The sequence below is a fragment of the Panthera uncia genome, chromosome D4, assembly GCF_023721935.1.
Source record: "Panthera uncia isolate 11264 chromosome D4, Puncia_PCG_1.0, whole genome shotgun sequence".
In the NCBI taxonomy this organism is placed as follows: Eukaryota; Metazoa; Chordata; class Mammalia; order Carnivora; family Felidae; genus Panthera; species Panthera uncia.
The window spans coordinates 48,912,703-48,931,035 of NC_064807.1; the positions used below are offsets into that span (position 1 = coordinate 48,912,703).

The 18,333-nt window shown below is 33.6% G+C and overlaps 1 protein-coding gene across 3 annotated transcripts in view; it reads left to right on the top strand.

The window, feature by feature from the left end:
- Window positions 1-18,333, top strand: part of IFT74 (intraflagellar transport 74) — an 89,027-nt gene that overhangs the window by 36,011 nt on the left and 34,683 nt on the right. For all 3 annotated transcript variants that reach the window (XM_049623280.1, XM_049623414.1, XM_049623352.1), the window contains exons 9-13: window positions 6,428-6,566; window positions 7,938-8,000; window positions 11,832-11,975; window positions 13,679-13,719; window positions 16,463-16,542. In XM_049623280.1, coding sequence (XP_049479237.1) covers window positions 6,428-6,566; window positions 7,938-8,000; window positions 11,832-11,975; window positions 13,679-13,719; window positions 16,463-16,542 — 467 coding nt within the window. The remainder of the gene's footprint in view (window positions 1-6,427; window positions 6,567-7,937; window positions 8,001-11,831; window positions 11,976-13,678; window positions 13,720-16,462; window positions 16,543-18,333) is intronic.

Here is an 18,333-nt window from a genome sequence, read left to right on the forward strand (position 1 = left end):
ATTGGAAAGCTCCTGGCAAATGAAATTTGAATATATTTTAGAATGGTTATGAGTTCCTGAATTGATTGAAAAGAAATTTAATAGAACTGGTTGTGTATTTTAAAATTTTAATAATGTGCGTGAAAGAAAGTTTTACATACATATATACGTGTACATGTTTAATATGCTTATATTGTTATTTCTTGGTTTTTTTTAGATTTTAGGCATTGTCTGTTGGTATAATCCATTGACTTAAAACCGTAGGAGATGAGAGCCTTCAGCTCTTTTTCAAACACTTGCTACCTTCATCTCCAATCCATCAAATGTATGCTTTTTATCTCTTCATTCTCCAAACATAGTTACTTATAATTTTGGCTAGATGAGTATTCAGGGCTTATATTATCATGAACGTATGAATACTGTTAATGGCTGAGCCATGTAACAGGATTACTTTCCTGTTCCTGTACACTTTTTTTTTCCTCTAAATTACTGTATTTTTCATGTGCTTAGTTTTCTTTTTTATTTTTTTTATGAATTGATACCTAGACTCTCCCCTAACATATCGCTAAATAGTTTATACTTATTAGATATTTAATGTTCCATCTTCTTAAAGAAGTCTCTCCTTAGGCCTTACTTAGAATGAAATTGCTGGACTTTTTCTTGGGAATCCCTAAATGTTATTATCCTTAGTTTTTTTGTTTTGTTTTGTTTTGTTTTTCTCTTGGACTGGTTGGCTTTCCCAAAATGATTTTCAACTGTCTGAACAGATAAGGCCAGGGAGTGAGCTGAGAGCTGAGTGGTGAAAAAGGGGGGTTTATCTCAGTAATTAGTATGTAAACTTTAACTTACTCCCCGTTTTTGGCCCAACATTCCTGCATTCACTTGTGCTTAGTGCCCAGATTCCCTTTGTTGTATTCTCCCTAGAGGGAAAAAAACACCTCAGTCTTGTGCTTATGTAGGAGAGGAACTTTACTTGGCTGGGCAGAAGCAAGGAGGAAGAATTTTAGCTATGTTTTATTCCTTTCTTCTCCAGTTCCAGAGTACCTGGTGCTGCCAGTTTCTGGGTCATTTGTGGGTTCTATGGTATAATTCAAGCAACTTCTCAGCTTGCCCCACTACTGGCTTGGAAACATTTTGCTTTCCTAGATTCTACTTAACCATTAACTTTCAAGTTTCTTGGTTTTATTGCTGTTGCCCTCTCTTCCATTCTCTTTGTCCTTATTACTTTTTATTTTCATTTAAGTCAGGTTTGGGTCAGGAGTCAAAGTTAACATGTACATCCAACATGCCATCTTTAACTGGAAATTGCCATTAATTTGAGTAAACTCTTGATGCTAAATAATTACTTTCCATTTAGTCATTTTATTCATGACCTTGATGTTTCTTGTTTTTATCTGTTTTCTTAAAGTCAGCATTAGAAAACTATATTGCAAACAAATGATCATTTAAGAGGATATGAATATATCCTGTTATAATCCTTATTGGCTTTCTGAAATTTAGTCTTTTAAATCTTATAGCATTTCTTGCAATGTGATACTTAATATTTTAAAGGGTAAGTTTATTCCATCAGAGCAGGAAGTAGAAAACTGTTCAGAATGAGCAAGCCTCATTTCAAGTTATAAAATCTGTTGTTGCCTCATTAGCAATGAGGAATTTACTGTTATTTCAGTTTTGGTCTATTTTAGTTCACTTTCTCATTACCTTCAGTATGTTGATTTGTTTATACTTATATCTCTTTTATTTCTCCTTTACCATAGTTAAATTTATTAGAAAAAGCCACTGCTGTCCTAGATTGCACAAACTGGATGTAGACTCAGAATCAGATTCTTTTAGAATCAGATTTAGAATCTGATTCTTTTAAAATCAGAAATGTGTTCAAGCTCTTATTCCAGAACATTGTCCACAAAAGGGGATCCCTAATTCATACATAAAAGGTACTTTACCCCTGTTTAACAACCTCTAGGAACATGTGTACAGCCTTGTCAATGGCTTGTGTCAGTATTTATCAGTGGGGTAGCAAAGTTCTTAGTGAGGGTGCAAATGTAGGTAAGGTAGTGGTGAGTAAGGAAAAGTCCTATTTTTTTCAGAAATAAGTAGGATAGGGATCATTAAAGGAAGCAAATAGGCTACAAAAAAAATGAGCTGATTCTAAGAAATTATGTGGAAAAGAAGCAGCTAAAAGTATGTAATGGAGAGATCAGGCAGGACTATAAACCAATGTGGATCTTTATCCTCTATTTAATACTAATAATTGCTTTCTCTAGTGTGCTAAAGGTGATAAAATTAGAAAAGTATTTTTCCCCATTTTTTGATAAATTTCAGAGTTAGGAGCAATATATATGCAGAGCTTAAGGTAGATTCTGTATAAGAAAGTGTTCAGCAAATCTCAAGCATTGTTAGGTCTAAAGCTATGAAATGCATTGATTGGACTACACAGTCTGTGGGGCTTTTCATATATTGTGTGTGTCTTTTGGAAGGGGAAAGATTAAAAGAGGGGGTGGGGGCACCTGGATGGCACAGTCGGTTAAGTGTCCGACTTCAGCTCAGGTCATGATCTTGCAGTTCGTGGGTTTGAGCTCCTCATCGTCGGGCTCTGTGCTGACAGCTCAGAGCCTGAAACCTGCAGATTCTGTGTCTCCCTTTCTCTCGGCCCCTCCCCTGCTTGTACTCTGTCTCTCTCAAAAATAAATATTAAAAAAAAAATTTTTTTTAATAAATAAAAGAGGGAGTGGATGTTGACCATCACAACCTGAGTAGAGAAGTCCCTAGACAAAAACATTTGCTAGCATTATTGGCTATCTTAAAGAAATCAGGTGGGTGGAATAGCTAGCCAGTAGATAGGTAATACAGATTATCCTTGAGTCACTTTACCCCATTTAAAACATTGGTGTAAAAAGAAGATATCTATTACTGCCTTTTTCCTCCCATTGGAATTTTTTCTCAATTTGAAATTTATTTTGAAATGATACTTGGGTTTGAATTTAGTGATAAAAAAATAAAGAACAAATGGAATAGCAGTTTCTTTTAATTTACAAAATAAAGTGCCTTTTGACTTAGCTTACAGCCTACCTTACAGAAAAAAAAAGCTTTACACAAAAGTAAATAATAGGTAAAGAATAGTGTTCCCCTTAGTGCATTTTCAAGTATAAGTTTCTTGGGAGTTTTTGGTTATTTACTTCCTATGACTTTCATACCATGAAATAAAAAGATGCTGCAATTATGTTGGTTTTGTTAAATAAAATGTATATATAGGTTTGCCATTAAATATTTTAGTTACGCCAGAATTTGATGTGTTTGAAGATATTAACAGTTCATGATTAACTTCACTTTTGTAGTCAACCATTTTATAGATTTTTTTTTGCAAACTTAAACATTTTTATAATGGAAAATTTCAAGAGAAAACCTCTGAGCAAGGAGAATAGTCACACCTAGTTTCAGCAATTACCAATTAGCGGCCAGTTGTTTTTTTTTTTTTTCATCTTTTAAATTTGTTTTAAGTTAATGTCATTTTTCAGAATGTTCTGTGATTAACATATTTCAAAATAAAAAGATCTTATATATTTGATTAGCTAGATGCAACCTTTTTCCCCCAAAAAAAGAAAAATTAGTTTGCATTGCATTATAACTTTATTCAAGAAAGTTTTTTGGCCATGTCCCAGGTGTATATTTCTAAAGTAGATCATGTGAAGATATAATCATATTTTCTCCTCTTTCATCACTTATTAAAGATTTTTGTACAGACTTAACAAATCTAAATATGTTTTTTTTAATTCACCAGCAACCACCAAACCTATAAATATATAGGATCTTACCTTTACTTTTTTCTTTTGTCTCTGAGATTCGTGTGCTAAGGAGTCTACTGTTTCTTCTACACCATTAAAAAAAAGTATGTCATATGATTGCATTTCACTTATGTTTTAACCTTTGTACCTGGTGAACACGTGATTAAAAAAAACTAGACTTCCTTAGCAAAAGATTGACTAGAAGAATAATTTCTTAAAGTCATCTTTGACTTTTTTAGCATAACAAATAAAGTGCGTTGCTTAATCTTTGTGTTTCTTAATTACTCTTGAAAAATTTAAATATTAGCAAATTCACTTTGCAAGTTAAAGTATATAATATTGAGAATGCATACTTTAAAAGATATATTGTTAGAGTGATTTAAAGTTAGTCCTAAAGGTATTTTGTGTTTAGAAAGATTCAAGTTGAAAAGATACCACCAAGTTTTGTATTCCCCTGAGTTTCAACTTTGTTATTTACTCATTTTTATGACACTGTCATTGGTGGTTTTACTGCCAAGTTATAACAGGAGCAAAGTGCTCAGAGCATCAAAAGACCTGACACTTGGCATTGTGTGGCCTTCAAAAAATGAGTTACCTTCCTTATGCTGCAGCTTCTCATCTGTGAAATAGAATACTGTATAGTACGAGCTCCCATATTACTACAGTAGACAGATAAATCAGGCAAAAACATGGTTAAGATTCCTTATTGATAGTGAATAATCATGGAATTTAGAATGAGTTAGTTCCAAAAGATTAACTCCTCTGAGCCTAGTATCCTTAATCTATGAAAAAAAGAGATTGCAATAGATGACCTTTTCTGCTTGAAAGTTCTGTGAGCCCGTAAACCCGTATCAATTCAGCATTTGTTGTACTATAGTAATTGAAATTCAAAGTGAAGATATCACTCTGTCCAGCAGTGAGACAAAAATAAATAGAAATTCCAGGTTGTTTGATTTTGTTCATTTTTTTTCTTAAGTTTTATTTATTTAAGTAATCTCTACATCCCATGTTGGGCTTTAACTCACAACTCTGAGATTAAGAGTCGCATGCTCCTGCACTTGAGCCAGCCAGGCACCCCTGATTTTGTTCATCTTTTATTGGGTTATTATGAGATATTATTTGTAGGAAAATTTCTTAGTTTAGAATATTTTATTCTGGTAGTGGGGTATGAGTATAAAAGGTGTGGAGGATAGGTGCATCTACAGGGTTTAGAGAGTGATTGTGAAAACTGTAGAAGTTGATATCTACATGTGAAAGATTAAATAGTAGAAGACTCATATTTTGAAACACAAAATAGAAATTTTGATGTTGAGACTAAACATTTATCTTCAAGTAGTCTTTTTATATGTCAGTCTTTAAGTATTTACATGATAACTAGCATCTTTCTATTTTTTTCAGAATTTTTCTCTACCATATTGATAATTGACCTTGCTTAGATAATAAGTGACACATCACTGGTATTTCTTGTGATTATATGATAAAGATGGTTATTGTTTATAATTAATTTAGTCACTACTACTTTTATATGATTACACACGTGATGTTCCTGTTATGTTTTTAGGGAAATAAATTTATTATTTTGCAGTGCTAAAATATAGTTGATAACTTTGGGAATACAAATTGTTTTTAAGTTTATTTTTAAGCAAGAGAGAGAGAAAAAGCACAAGTGGGAGAGGGGCAGAGACAGAATCCCAAGCAGGCTCCGTGCTGTAAGCACAGAGACCAATGTGGGGCTCTGTCCCACAAACCATGAATCATGACCTGAGCCAAAATTAAGAGTGAGTTGAACGCTTAACAGACTGAGCCACCCATGTGCCCCAGAACACCAATTTTAATTAAAGCTGTAGATAAGCAAAATATATTATTATTCTAAAGCTCTGATTGTTTTTTAATCAAATTGCACTGTAGGTTTCCTTACTCTCAGATCAGTCAGAGCAGTGTTACTTTATATCATTTACATGGTGAACTACCATACAAGATTTCATTTGGTCAAAGAATTCTATAGGCAAAAGATGTTTAAAATCCACTATTCTAAAATTTAACTGTCTTATTTCTCTTGAGGATATGGCAAAGTGTAAACACATCCTTGTATATATATGGCTTTAAGGATTTTCTGTGATAATCTTTGTGTTTTCTAATAAAGTAAAATGGACACTAAGGAAATAGAAGGATTTGGGGATTGAGAAGAAAAAGACGTAAAATAAGTCTGTGCTGATGGGACCAAATTATTTTTTTGGATGTATAAGGGATTTTCTTATTAATTTTTAATTGAAGTATGGTTGACACATAATGTTACTTAGTGATTCAACAGCTCTATATGTTATGCAACGTTCACCACAAGTTACCATCACCATACAACACTATATCGATGCCATTGGCTATATTACTTACGCTGTACTTTTCATCCCTATGACTTATACATTCCATAACTAGAAACTTTGTATCTCCCACTCCCCTTCACCCATTTTTGCCCACCCCTCACCCTCTCCTCCCCAGCAACTGCTAGTTTGTTCTCTAAATAGAATTTTTTGTACATCTATAAGGATTACAAACTATGTTGAATAACTTTACCCTATTTAGTTCAGACCATGACCTGAGAAAAATTAATTGATGTTTTCCCCCTCAATATAGTAAGAGGAATATTACATGCTTGCTTTTGATTTCAGGAAGGAAAAACAAATTAGAAGTGTAGAAGAAGAAGTTGAACAGGAAAAGCAAGCAGCAGATGGCATTATCAAAAACATGTCTCCTGAAAAACAAGTCAAGTACACAGAAATGAAAACCACAAATGAGAAATTGTTGCAGGTAATACTAATCACTGTTCTGTGCCAAGCATACAGCAGTCTTGCTAATAAAAATATGGTCTGAAGATGGGCAGCATTGGCATCCTGGAGATCTACTGATAAGAATATTTTAACAAGGTCCCCAGATAATTTTTATGGACATTTAAATTTGAGAAGCACTGATCTAGAAAACTTCATTAGCGTATGCTGCATGATGACCTAATCTGACTGTATTACTCATTTCTGTGCATCTTTCACTTTTGTATGTTACAAAGATTCATGAAAACATTTGTTTTTTTAAATGAACTGTAAATGGAAATAATAAAAACTCTCATATACCAGAGCCATATAGATATTTACTCTCTTTCCTGCCTAATAAGCAGCACCTAATAAGCGTCTCTTTTACCGTGTCCTTGATTTGAACAGCTCTTGCCTCCTAATCATGGTGTTTAAGTAAGAATTTGGGGGCCTGCTGAGGGCTCATTGAGAATTCTCCCAACATTCAGTTATGGTGGTGACTTAGATTAGCAAGTTAGTGCCTTTACATGCCTATATATCCCTTAACCAAACAGTTCACAGAGAATTAGTCCTCACGAATGCCAGTAATGAATACAGTTTCTCAAATATTACTTGACTGACTATTTTTTAAAGTTCATTTATTTATTTGGTGGGGAGGCGGAGAGAGAGAGAATCCCAAGCCAGCTCTATGCTTAGCACAGAGGGGGCTGCTGGCTCCATCTAATAACTGTGAGATCCTGACCTGAGCTGATATCAAGAGTCAGACGCCTAACCGGCTGAGCCACTCATCCACCCACTTCACCAACAATTTAATATAACTTTTTATTCAGGATTTATAACAGAAAATGAAACACTGAAGAAAAGACTATTACAGAAATGCCAAAATACCATCAAAATGTAATTAATCTTGCACAGCTGTTTTTGAATAAGTAATCAGCTCAAAAGTCTTGTCCCTAGGAGTGAGCCATGTATATTATGTGTTGGCTCTAAAAGAAATTAGACAAAATATATGAAAACATAGTTAAGAAATCAAAATTAAAAATCATGACTTTAAACAATGACATCATTAATTTGAAGGCTTCTGATATTTAATATTCTTGAAACACAATGATGATTCACTGTGTAAAGGACTAGCTACCTTTGACAAGCTCATAAGGTATTTTTAAAGGTAGATCATGGCATAGTTTTTAGGAGTAATGAAAGAAATTAACAAAAATACAAATAATGTTAATAAATTCTAGTCATATAGCAAGATATGAGTTGAATATGTTTACAAAACCACAATCATATTTGCCACAACCACATTTGAAATGTTGAGAAACAGATTATTCTAAATATAACTTGCATATATATTTGCTTTTTTCCTTTTTCTTAGGAATTAGATACACTTCAGCAACAACTAGACTCACTGAACATGAAAAAAGAGAGCTTGGAAGCTGTACGTATAAAATCAAATAAAGGTTCTTATATTACTCAGCTACAAAAGATAATTCAGCTAAATATATTAATGGAACTCATTCAAGGACATATTTATTTAGCAGTTTACTAAGAGGAGTATAATTTTTTTCCCATTCATCACCACAAATATCCTAGTTTGTTAAGAAATTAGATTCAGTTATTGAGTACCTACTGTGTGCAAAAGGAATCATTCTGCCTTGCTGAGGCATGTAAAATCTAATGGTAAGTTAAAGACGTGAAGAAAGAGTCTAATAAAAGTGAAAAGGGAGAGAGATTAGTTCATCACTTTAAAGATGTAAATGCTTGCATTTGTTATTTGTTTATTTAAAGTAGTTTTAATTTAAAAAGCACATGTGTTTTTTAATGAAAAATTTTTTTATTCAAAAAATTATTTTATATTCAAAACAGTTGAATAAGATAAAAGTGAAAATGCCTGTTTTTTCCCCTCTTTCTAGACAGAAGTACTTTGTATTTTTTGAGTGTTTACTATGTGCTTTTTTTGAGCTCTTTACAAAGATCACCAGCATTGTTGTTTAATCTTTACAACAATCTCATAATCTTATCTTGGTTTTATTGTTATGGAAAACCTCAAGTGGGATTCACACTTCATATGCAGCTTGATTTGTTTTTTTTTCACTTAACATTCTCTCTTGAATTCTATTCACCTCAGCTATTATTGTAAATTATTATTGTAATTATTGTTGTAAATCATTATTGTAAATTACTGCACTGTGTTATATTGTATAACTATAACATAGCCTTGTAGATGAATAGGTTGTTTATAGTTTTTTTGTATTATAAACAGTGCTGCAGTAAAAACATGCATTTTATGCCGTTATGTAAATATGTCTTAAGATAAATTTCTTGCAGTGGGTCAAAGGATACACACTTCTAAAATGTCAGGTTGCCAAATTGCCTTCCAAAGAGGTGGTTCCATTTTCTACTTCTAGATTCAATGTATGAGAGTGCCTATTTTCCCCTGCACTCATTAATGGCAAGCATTATCCACTTTTTCCATTTTTGCTGGTTTAATGGGTAAAAATTTCTATCTTGTTTTGATTTTCATTTGTTTATGCATGAAATTGAGTATTTCTTTATATATTTATTGGCCAATGTATTTCTTTCTCTGTGAACTACCTTTTCATGTCCTTTACACTTCAGTATACTGTCTGTACCTCAAACCTTGCCTGCCTTTCCTGATTTCCTATGGATTCCAGTAGGTATCATGATAATAGGATTGGGAACACTTGTAGATTGACAAGATTACTGTCTTGCAAAAAGAATTAAGCATGAGTATTTTGTAATTCTTTTGGAAATTTACTGTTGAAAAAGTGGTTTGCTTAAAAATGTTAAGATGGTTTTCTATATCTGATTGTTCTCATGTGGGTGTATATAATTTTTATTTTTTTGGATCTCTATGGTAACAGATCTCTATAAACTTCAAAGAATAAAGGCCACATTAAGTATTAACACAGCTACCCTACAGAATTCCTCACTATCTGTTTTAGGGTACGTAGGGAATGTCAGGTCTTATTTCACTTGGCAAATTTAGTTTCTGCGGGAAGAGGTATAAGCTATATTTTTGGACTTAGTGTTTATATTGCTGCTACTTTTTGGAATCAGAACATGTATGAGTAAGATAACATGAAATTTTATAAAACTTACAGTATTCCCAAATCAGGAAAAGTATAAGTTACTAATTTTATTTAACTTTTGCCAGATTCCTTCTATTTTTTATTTGGACTTGTTCTTCAAGAAAACATTGTGTCAGATATCATTTAACTCGTATTTATTGAATATCTACTGTGTGTTCACTACTATGCTAAGTATTACTTGTTCATTTCACCAGAATGTAAAAAACATAGGTGAAGAATCAACATGAGTTTTATTCAGGAACGGTTTTATTGAGATACAATTTGAAAAGGTTTTTAGGATGATTAAGCAAAAGGAAGGGGGAGATGTGCCTGGGTGGCTCAGTCGAGCATCTGGCTTTGGCTCAAGTCATGATCTCACAGTCCGTGAGTTCGAGCCTCGCGTCAGGCTCTGTGCCAACAGCTCGGAGCCTGGAGCCTGCTTCAGATTCTGTCTCCCTCTCTCTGACCCTCCTTCGTTCATGCTCTTTCTCTGTCTCAAAAACAAATTAACATTAAAAAAATAAATAAATAAATAAAGGAAGGGGGAGATAGCTATGAAAAAGGGTATCTCAAGATAACCTGTATTTCTTCTGTCTGTATTTTATTATCGTGCTGTTTGACCTGAAGCTAATCGATTAATTGAGCTGTATATATGCTTTTTTTTATTGGCTCTGAGATCAAGAGCTGAGAGCTGAGATCAAGAGTCAGACGCTTAATCAACTGAGCCACCTAGGCACCCCTGCTTTTTTTTTTCTTTCAAGATTTTATTTTTAAGTAATCTCTGCACACAGTGTGGTCCCTACTTACAATCCTGAGATCAAGAGTCGCATTATTCACCAACTGAGCCAGCCAGGCACTTCTGTAAGATGCTTTTTTAATAGACTTTCAAACATTTCCTCTTACACGCTTTTTCCTTTTTTTAATCCTTCTCTTTGGCTTTCAAAAAAGAGGTCTTTCATCTTAAAAATTTGGTCTTGTTCATGCTGTGGGCCTGCAGATATCATCATTAACTTTTATTTTTGTTAACTTAGAAAATTATTTAGATTTAGATCCTCTGTCTTTTCATCTGTAAAACAGAGATAATAGTATTATCTGATAGAGTTGCTTTGAGTATTAGAGATAGTGTCTAAAGAACATGGAATATAGTGCCTGGCACAGGCACTTGCTCAATAAATAACAGCTCCAAATGTCATTTTCCCTCTCATCCTCATCACTGTCAACATCCCTACCTCTTTTGGTTATCTAAAAATTATCACAGCCCTTAATTTCTCTTTGTGAACAGTGGAATAGTGGTGAATATACAAGACTATCCTATGTATGTGTATTAATTTCCTAACACTGCTGTAATAAAGCCACACCAACTGGGTGGCTTAAAACAACAAATTTTCTCACCATTCTAGAGCCCAGAAATCTAAAATCAAGGTATCAGCAGAGCCATGTTCCCTCTGAGATACTGTTAGAATCCTTCCTTGCCTCTTCCTAGCTCCTGGTGGTGGCTATCAATCCTGGGTAGTCATTCCTTTATTTTAGCTGCATCACTCGTCTCTGCCTGTGTCATCACATGGCACTCTCCTTCTTTGTCTCTGTCTGTACATCTTCTCATAAGGACACCATTCACACTGGACTAGGGTCTATCCTAATGACCTCATCTTAACTGGACTAAATCTATGAGTGCTCTCTTTTACAAATTAGGTCATATTCATGGTACTGGAGATTAGGACTTCAACATATCTTTGGGTGACAAAGTTCAACTTGTAATATTGTAGTAGAATATATATGACTAGCCAGGAGAAAATGTCTTCCCTCTAGAGATCAGGTCTTTGGACTTCCAAATGAATGTTGTGGTTTAAGTTATACATACATTGTGACAATTTCTTAATTATCTTCCCAATGGTAGAGATGTCTGTCTTTGTTCAGGCGTTATATTTAGAAGATAAAATAAACCACCATCTTCTTGTGAATTTTAAACTGAAAATAGCTTATAAAGGAAAAAGTTTATTTTTATTCTTCCAATTTACAAATGTGCTTTGTAGCATTATTGAGTAGTATAGATATTGGATATCTCTATTTGAATATGCTGATGGCTTAAATTTGTCCTAATTCTTATAAACTAAAACCTACTTGAGAGTAGTTTTTATAAAATGCAATTAAATTTTTCTTCTTTTTGTGCTCACTAGGAAATAGCACACTCCCAGGTTAAACAGGAGGCTGTATTGCTGCATGAAAAACTTTATGAGTTGGAGTCCCATCGAGACCAAATGATTGCTGAAGACAAAAGCATGGGATCTCCAATGGAAGAGAGAGAGAGATTACTTAAGCAGGTAGAAAAAACAAAAATACTTTACTATGTTAAGATTTGTTAAGTATTCTGATTATTTTATTTAAGGCATATATATTGAACAGAAAGCCAGTAAGTTTATTGTCTTCAAAAACAGTGAAAAGTGAGTTTCATCTAAATTAAGATTAACTGGGGTGCTGGGGTGGCTCAGTCGGTTAAGCATCCAGCTCTTGATCTCGGCTCAGGTCATGATCTCACAGTTTGTGAATTTGAACCCTCCACCTGGCTTTGTACTGACAGTGTAGAGCCTCCTTGGGATTCTCTCTCTCCCTCTCTGTCTGCCACCCTCCCGTCCCTGCTCACTCTCCCTCTCTCAAAATAAATAAATAAACATTAAAAAATAAATAAATAATGATGAACTATTTGACCAAGAAAATCTAGGTGCAAGTCATTTTTCACATAAGCTGTTTCTTGACTTAAATCCTAATTTTACATGGCTCTTGTGCACATTTTGGCCATTTTTCATGTTTTGGATCCATATAAGAAAACTGAAAGTCTTCTTTATTGGTCCATAAATAATTAGATGATCTTATTGAAGATCTGTTCCTTTATTTGTTTGGGGCCTAATATTTAGAAAACAAAATGCCCCAAGGCTAATGAATTTTATGATGATTATTATCAATGTCTCTGAAGTGAATGGAGTTACAATGTACTATGAAATCGCAGTATGTCACCAGGTTGTGTCACATGTATTCATTAGCTTTCTTATTACCCCAAAGCTAGTTTTAATCTAGCACTAAGTTATAATTAACCTATTGTTTATCCTGAGACACCCTAACTATAGGGCTCCTCGAGCACTGCATATATATTTGGGAACAGCACCCATTAGGAACCTACAGATGAGACTCCTCTGTGGGATTAGGTTGAGCCCAAACGGTTTGGATGAACCTTAGGGATCAACTCAGGAACTATTTAAGTATTAGAATCATTCCAGAAAGGTATTAAAATCTAGAATCTCTGAAGTTCCTCAGAAAGAAATCATTGGACGCAGGGGAGGGAGAATGTGATCTTGGGATAGGATTGCCAGATGAAATACACAACAAGCGGTTAAATTTTAATTTCATATAACAATGAATAATTGTTTATAATCTATGTATTATTATTTATGTATATATTATATATGTATTATATATATTATAATATATGTGTGTGTGCGTGTGTGTACACACACACACATATATTAATCATGGTAAATACGTGCCCTGAAAGTTATTATTTATCAGAAATTCAAATGTAATAGAGATCATGAAATCTGGCAACCCTGCCTTGTGTGGGTGTGGGTGAGGGGCTAAGGAAAGACAGTCTCAGAAAGCCTGGATATTTATGTAAACTGATCTAGGCCTGAAGACACAACAGCCTCATGGTGCCAAACAGATAGGTATAGATGTATCAGTCATCACCCTTGCTTTGAGAAAAAAGGGAAAATCTGTGAGTAGTTTCTTAATAATGTGTGTGTGTGTGTGTGTGTGTGTGTGTGTGTGTGTATGTGTGTGTATACATAATTATAAAATTTTTATATATAAAATATATATATTTTTTGACTTCAAAGGTTGAATTTTAAGAAATAGATTTCAAGAAAGAGACTACATTTGACATGTTTGTACAACATACAAAAGGAAATTCTCTTTAAGATAGCCTAATGATAAGTAACTCTTTAAGTACTATTTTGTTTATATGCTTTTATAGGTTAAAGAAGATAATCAGGAAATAGCCAGCATGGAGCGACAGTAAGTACATTTATAATATGACATACTACATCCATTTCACATGTTTTAAATTTCATTCTAAATGTGCAATAGGCACATATTGTTAGTTATTTTTTTCTATGTTTCACACTGGTAATACTGATGTAATGTTCAATCTTATTTAGAGATTTAAATATTTCTTTTAATGTTTAGTTAAGAGCCATTGGATAGCATAATTATTTTTTAAAAACAGCTCTATTAAGATACGATACATACCAGGGGCGCCTAGGTGGCTCAGTCGCTTAAGCACCCAACTGCAGCTCAGGTCATGATCTTACAGTTGGTGGCTTTGAGCCCTGCATTGGGCTCTCTGCTGTCAGCATAGAACCTGCTTCAGATCCTCTGTCCCCCTCTGTCACTGCCCCTCCCCCACTCACATGTGCTCTCTTTCAAAAAAAAACCATTAAAATATATATATATATATATATATATATATATATATATATTCCTTACCATACAATTCACATATTTAAAGTATACAATTCAAAGGTTTTTAGTATATTCAGAATTGTGCAATCATTACCTCAGTAAGATCCAACACCCCTTTCCTCACCCTGCTCATCCACCACTCCCAGCCCTAGTCTACCATTCTACTTTATGTTGCTGTAGTTTGGCCTATTTTGGATATTCTGTACACGTGGAATCATATAGTATGTGGTTCTATGTGGCTAGATTCTTTCACTTAGCATAATGTCTTCAAGGTTCATCTGTGTGGTAGTATGTATCAGTATATAATTTCTCTTCTTTTCTTTCTTTTTCTTTTTTTTTTTTTTTTTTTTTTTTTTTTTTTTTTTTTTTTTTTTTTTGCCAAATAGTATTCCATTGTGTGGATATGCCATATTTATCCATTTATCAGTCGATGGGTATTTGGATTGTTTCCAGTTTTGGGCTATGATGGATCATGCTGGCATGAACACTGATGTATATATGTTTTCACTTTTCTTGGGTTTATACTGAGGAATAAAATTGCCGGCCTATATAGTAACTCTAGGACCAGCCAGACTATCTTCCAAGAAGCTGCACCATTTTACATTTATACCAGTGGTACATGAGCATTCCAGTTTCTCCAATCCTCACCAACACTTGTTATTATCTGTTTGTTTTTTTTTAATTCTAGCCATCCTAATGGGTAGAAAGTGGTATCTCATTATGGTTTTGATTTGCATTTCCCTAATGACTGATGTTTATTGACCATGTCTATATCTTCTTTAGAGAAATGTCTGTTCATATCCTTTGCCAATTTTTAAAAAATGCTTATTTATTTATTTTGAGAAAGAGAAAGTGAGCACGAGCCAGGGAGGGGCAGAGAGAGAGGCAGAGAGAGAATCCCAAGCAGGCTCCATGCTGCCAGTGCAGAGCCTGATGTGGGGCTGGAACTCAAGAACCGTGGGATCATGGCCTGAGCTGAAATCAAGAGCTGGATACTTCCCAACCCAGCTACCCCCTTTGCCCATTTTTTAATTGGATTATTTATCTTTTTATTATTGAATTGTTAAGAAGTCTTTATATATTCTAGAGACATGTCTCTTATCAGATAAATCATTGTGAAGTTTTTCTACCATTCTGTTGGTTGTCTTTTCATTCTCTTAGTGGTGTCCTTTGAAGAACAAAAGTTTTAGATTTTGATAATGTCTAGTTTATTTTTATTTTGTTGCTTATGGTTTTGATGTCCTATCTAAGAAACCAATGCCTAATCCAAAGTCATGAAGATCTATGCTGATGATTTATTTTAAGAATTTTATAGTTTAGCTCTTATGTTTAGATCTATGATTCATTTTAAGTAAACTTTTGTATATGGTATGAGGTAGGGTCCAGTTTTATTCTTTTGTTTGTGCTTATCCAGTTGTCCCAGCAACATTTGTTGAAATATTCTTTCAATAAATATTATTCAATATTCTTTCCCCATTTAATTATTTTTGCACCTTTGTCAAAAACCAGTTGTGTATCAATACAGGGGGTCCCATTTCTGGACTCTCAGTTTTATTCCATTGCTGTATATGTCTTCCTTTAGTCCAGTACCACATTGTGTTAATTATTGTAGCTTTGTAATAAGTACAAATGCTGTTTGTTAAAAATTTTAACCTATATAATCGTCAGTCAGCAGTAAATTTTTTATTATTCTCTAATTTTTGAGACTAATTTGTCAACTTAGTTCAGTTTTTATAGACCTGCAAAAAGAAGGTTGCTAAAGATTTTTCACTTTAATATCACAAGTCAAACTCAAGAAAAGGAGGGGGAAAGGTCTGCTATTGAAATCAGGCAACCTAACTTTCTCAGAATATACTTCTATTCTAAATACGAATCCTATAAAAAGATCTGGAAAAGATTTTTCTCTCTATAGTATTGTCTTCAGAATAGGGTATATTATTTATAGATATTATTTATGCAACTTAGAAAAGATTTCCTAACATCATTAAATTTTTATTTAATGTTTTAATTTAATTTTAATGTTTTTACTGGATATCTAAATTATCTGTCAAATTTATTTTTTTTTAAGTTTATTTATCTTGGGGAGGGGGGAGGGGCAGAGAGAGAGAGAGAGAGAGAGAGAGAGAGGAGAGAATCCCAAGCAGGCTCCGTGCTGTCAACATGGAGCACAATGCAGGACTCAAACTTAAGAACCATGAGATCATGACCTGAGCCGAAATCAAGAGTCAGATGCTTAACCAACTGAGCCATCCAGGCATCGCTCTATCATAACTTTATTAAATAATATTTTCAACAGGTTAACAGATATAAAAGAAAAAATAAAGCAATTTAATGAAGAAATTAGACAACTGGACATGGATTTAGAAGAACACCAAGGTAATTTTTCTGGTATTTTTATAATGTGTGATAGCAGGTATATAGCAGTATTGATATAATATTGCCCTGGACTTCAGGGACTATTTACGTGGGATTTAATATTTAATTCTGTATGATATCTCTAACGTTACTAAGATGCTAAACCATACTATAATAGTAAATATAATTAATATTAAATTGTGTAAGTTGACTAAAAACTTGAAATAAAGTGGTTATATAATGACAAGAATTTGTTTTGCAAAGCAGTTTTTTTTTTTAAATATTTTTATTTATTTTTGAGAGAGAGAGAGACAGAGCACAAGCAGGGGAGGGACAGAGAGAGAGGGAGACACAGAATCCAAAGCAGGCTCCAGGCTCTGAGCTGTCACCACAGAGGCCGACATGGGGCCCGCACTCGTGAACCATGAGGTCATGACCTGAGCCGAAGTCAGACGCTTAACTGACTGAGCCACCCAGGCGCCCCAGTTTTTTTAAAAAAATGAAATAAAATGGTTTAAAGTTATTACAGATTTCTAATTTATACCTTCTTAATGTGGTCAGCTATCAATCAACTGGGGTAGCTGATAGAATTGGGAGGAGAGAGAGGATCAAGTCCCAAACAGAAAGAATTAATATCTTAGAGGTCCCTGTAATGAAGTAGCAAGTACTGATCTGATCCTCTCCCTACTTGCCCCAGCTGTGGGATATGAAGGGCCAAAGGGACTAGAAGCCTTGTGGGAGCCTGGGGTGTGAACATGTGGGGATTGGAGAGTTATATATTATTTATATTTTTTCTTGATGTGTGAATAATAGCATTAGCTACCATTGATTGCTTACTTATCTGGATTGGGTACTATGTGATCTTTTCAAGAACCATTGAAGCCTTGTAAGCCCTTTTATACTTGTTGAAGCCCAGAGAAATTACTCAAATTCCCACAGCTAGTAAGGGGTAAAGTCTAGGTTTAGACCAAGTTTTCTTTGATCCCAAAGTTTTATTCTATTGTCCAAGCCTAATCAGTGCTACATTTGTGAAGTAAAAATATTCCTATGAAATGCTTAGTTTATTTACATATGGCTACTAGTAATGGCTTCAAGTAAGACATTTAGGCATATTAGGCATACAAGGCAGACAAACTTTAAGTTCCAGTTATCAGATAAACTTATCTGAGCTTAAATTTTCTCATCTGCAAAGTGAATATAAGAGTCATTCCTCACTAAGTTTATGAATACTAAATGGTATATATGACAAGGTAAGCTCCAAATAAATTGTTAAAACTAAGGTCATACTATCTTCTTTATTAAATTATTTTATTGCTTTTAATTTATGTAGATCTAGTATTCTAGATATTTTTATTAATAGCTTATTCTGAGAAATCTGATAATGTTCTTGATTTTAGATGCTTTATAGGAAACTTTCTAAACAATTTTCCTCTTCCTACGTTTAAACTTCTAACAACACTCAATTTATTTTTCCAGTAAAGTAATTCATTTTAAGGGTAACTATTAATTGCTAGTTCTAAGTTAAGTAGAATGTTTTGAATTTTGGCTTCTATTTTCCTTTTTGTTTTCTAACCTTCTTTGTCCTTTTTGATTAATGTGTAAAAAGACAATCTGTAATGTAATAGTAACAAAAAAGTGTTAAAGTATCTATAAAAATATATGTTACATAAATATTATGTACATATGTATGTTCGTATATATATTAACACATTAATTTTTTGTTCTTGTGCTATACTGTGAACATAAATTGTGGGTGAAATAGCACAGGGGGGTTTTGTTAGAAGGTTATGGGTTAGCTCAGGACTTCATTAT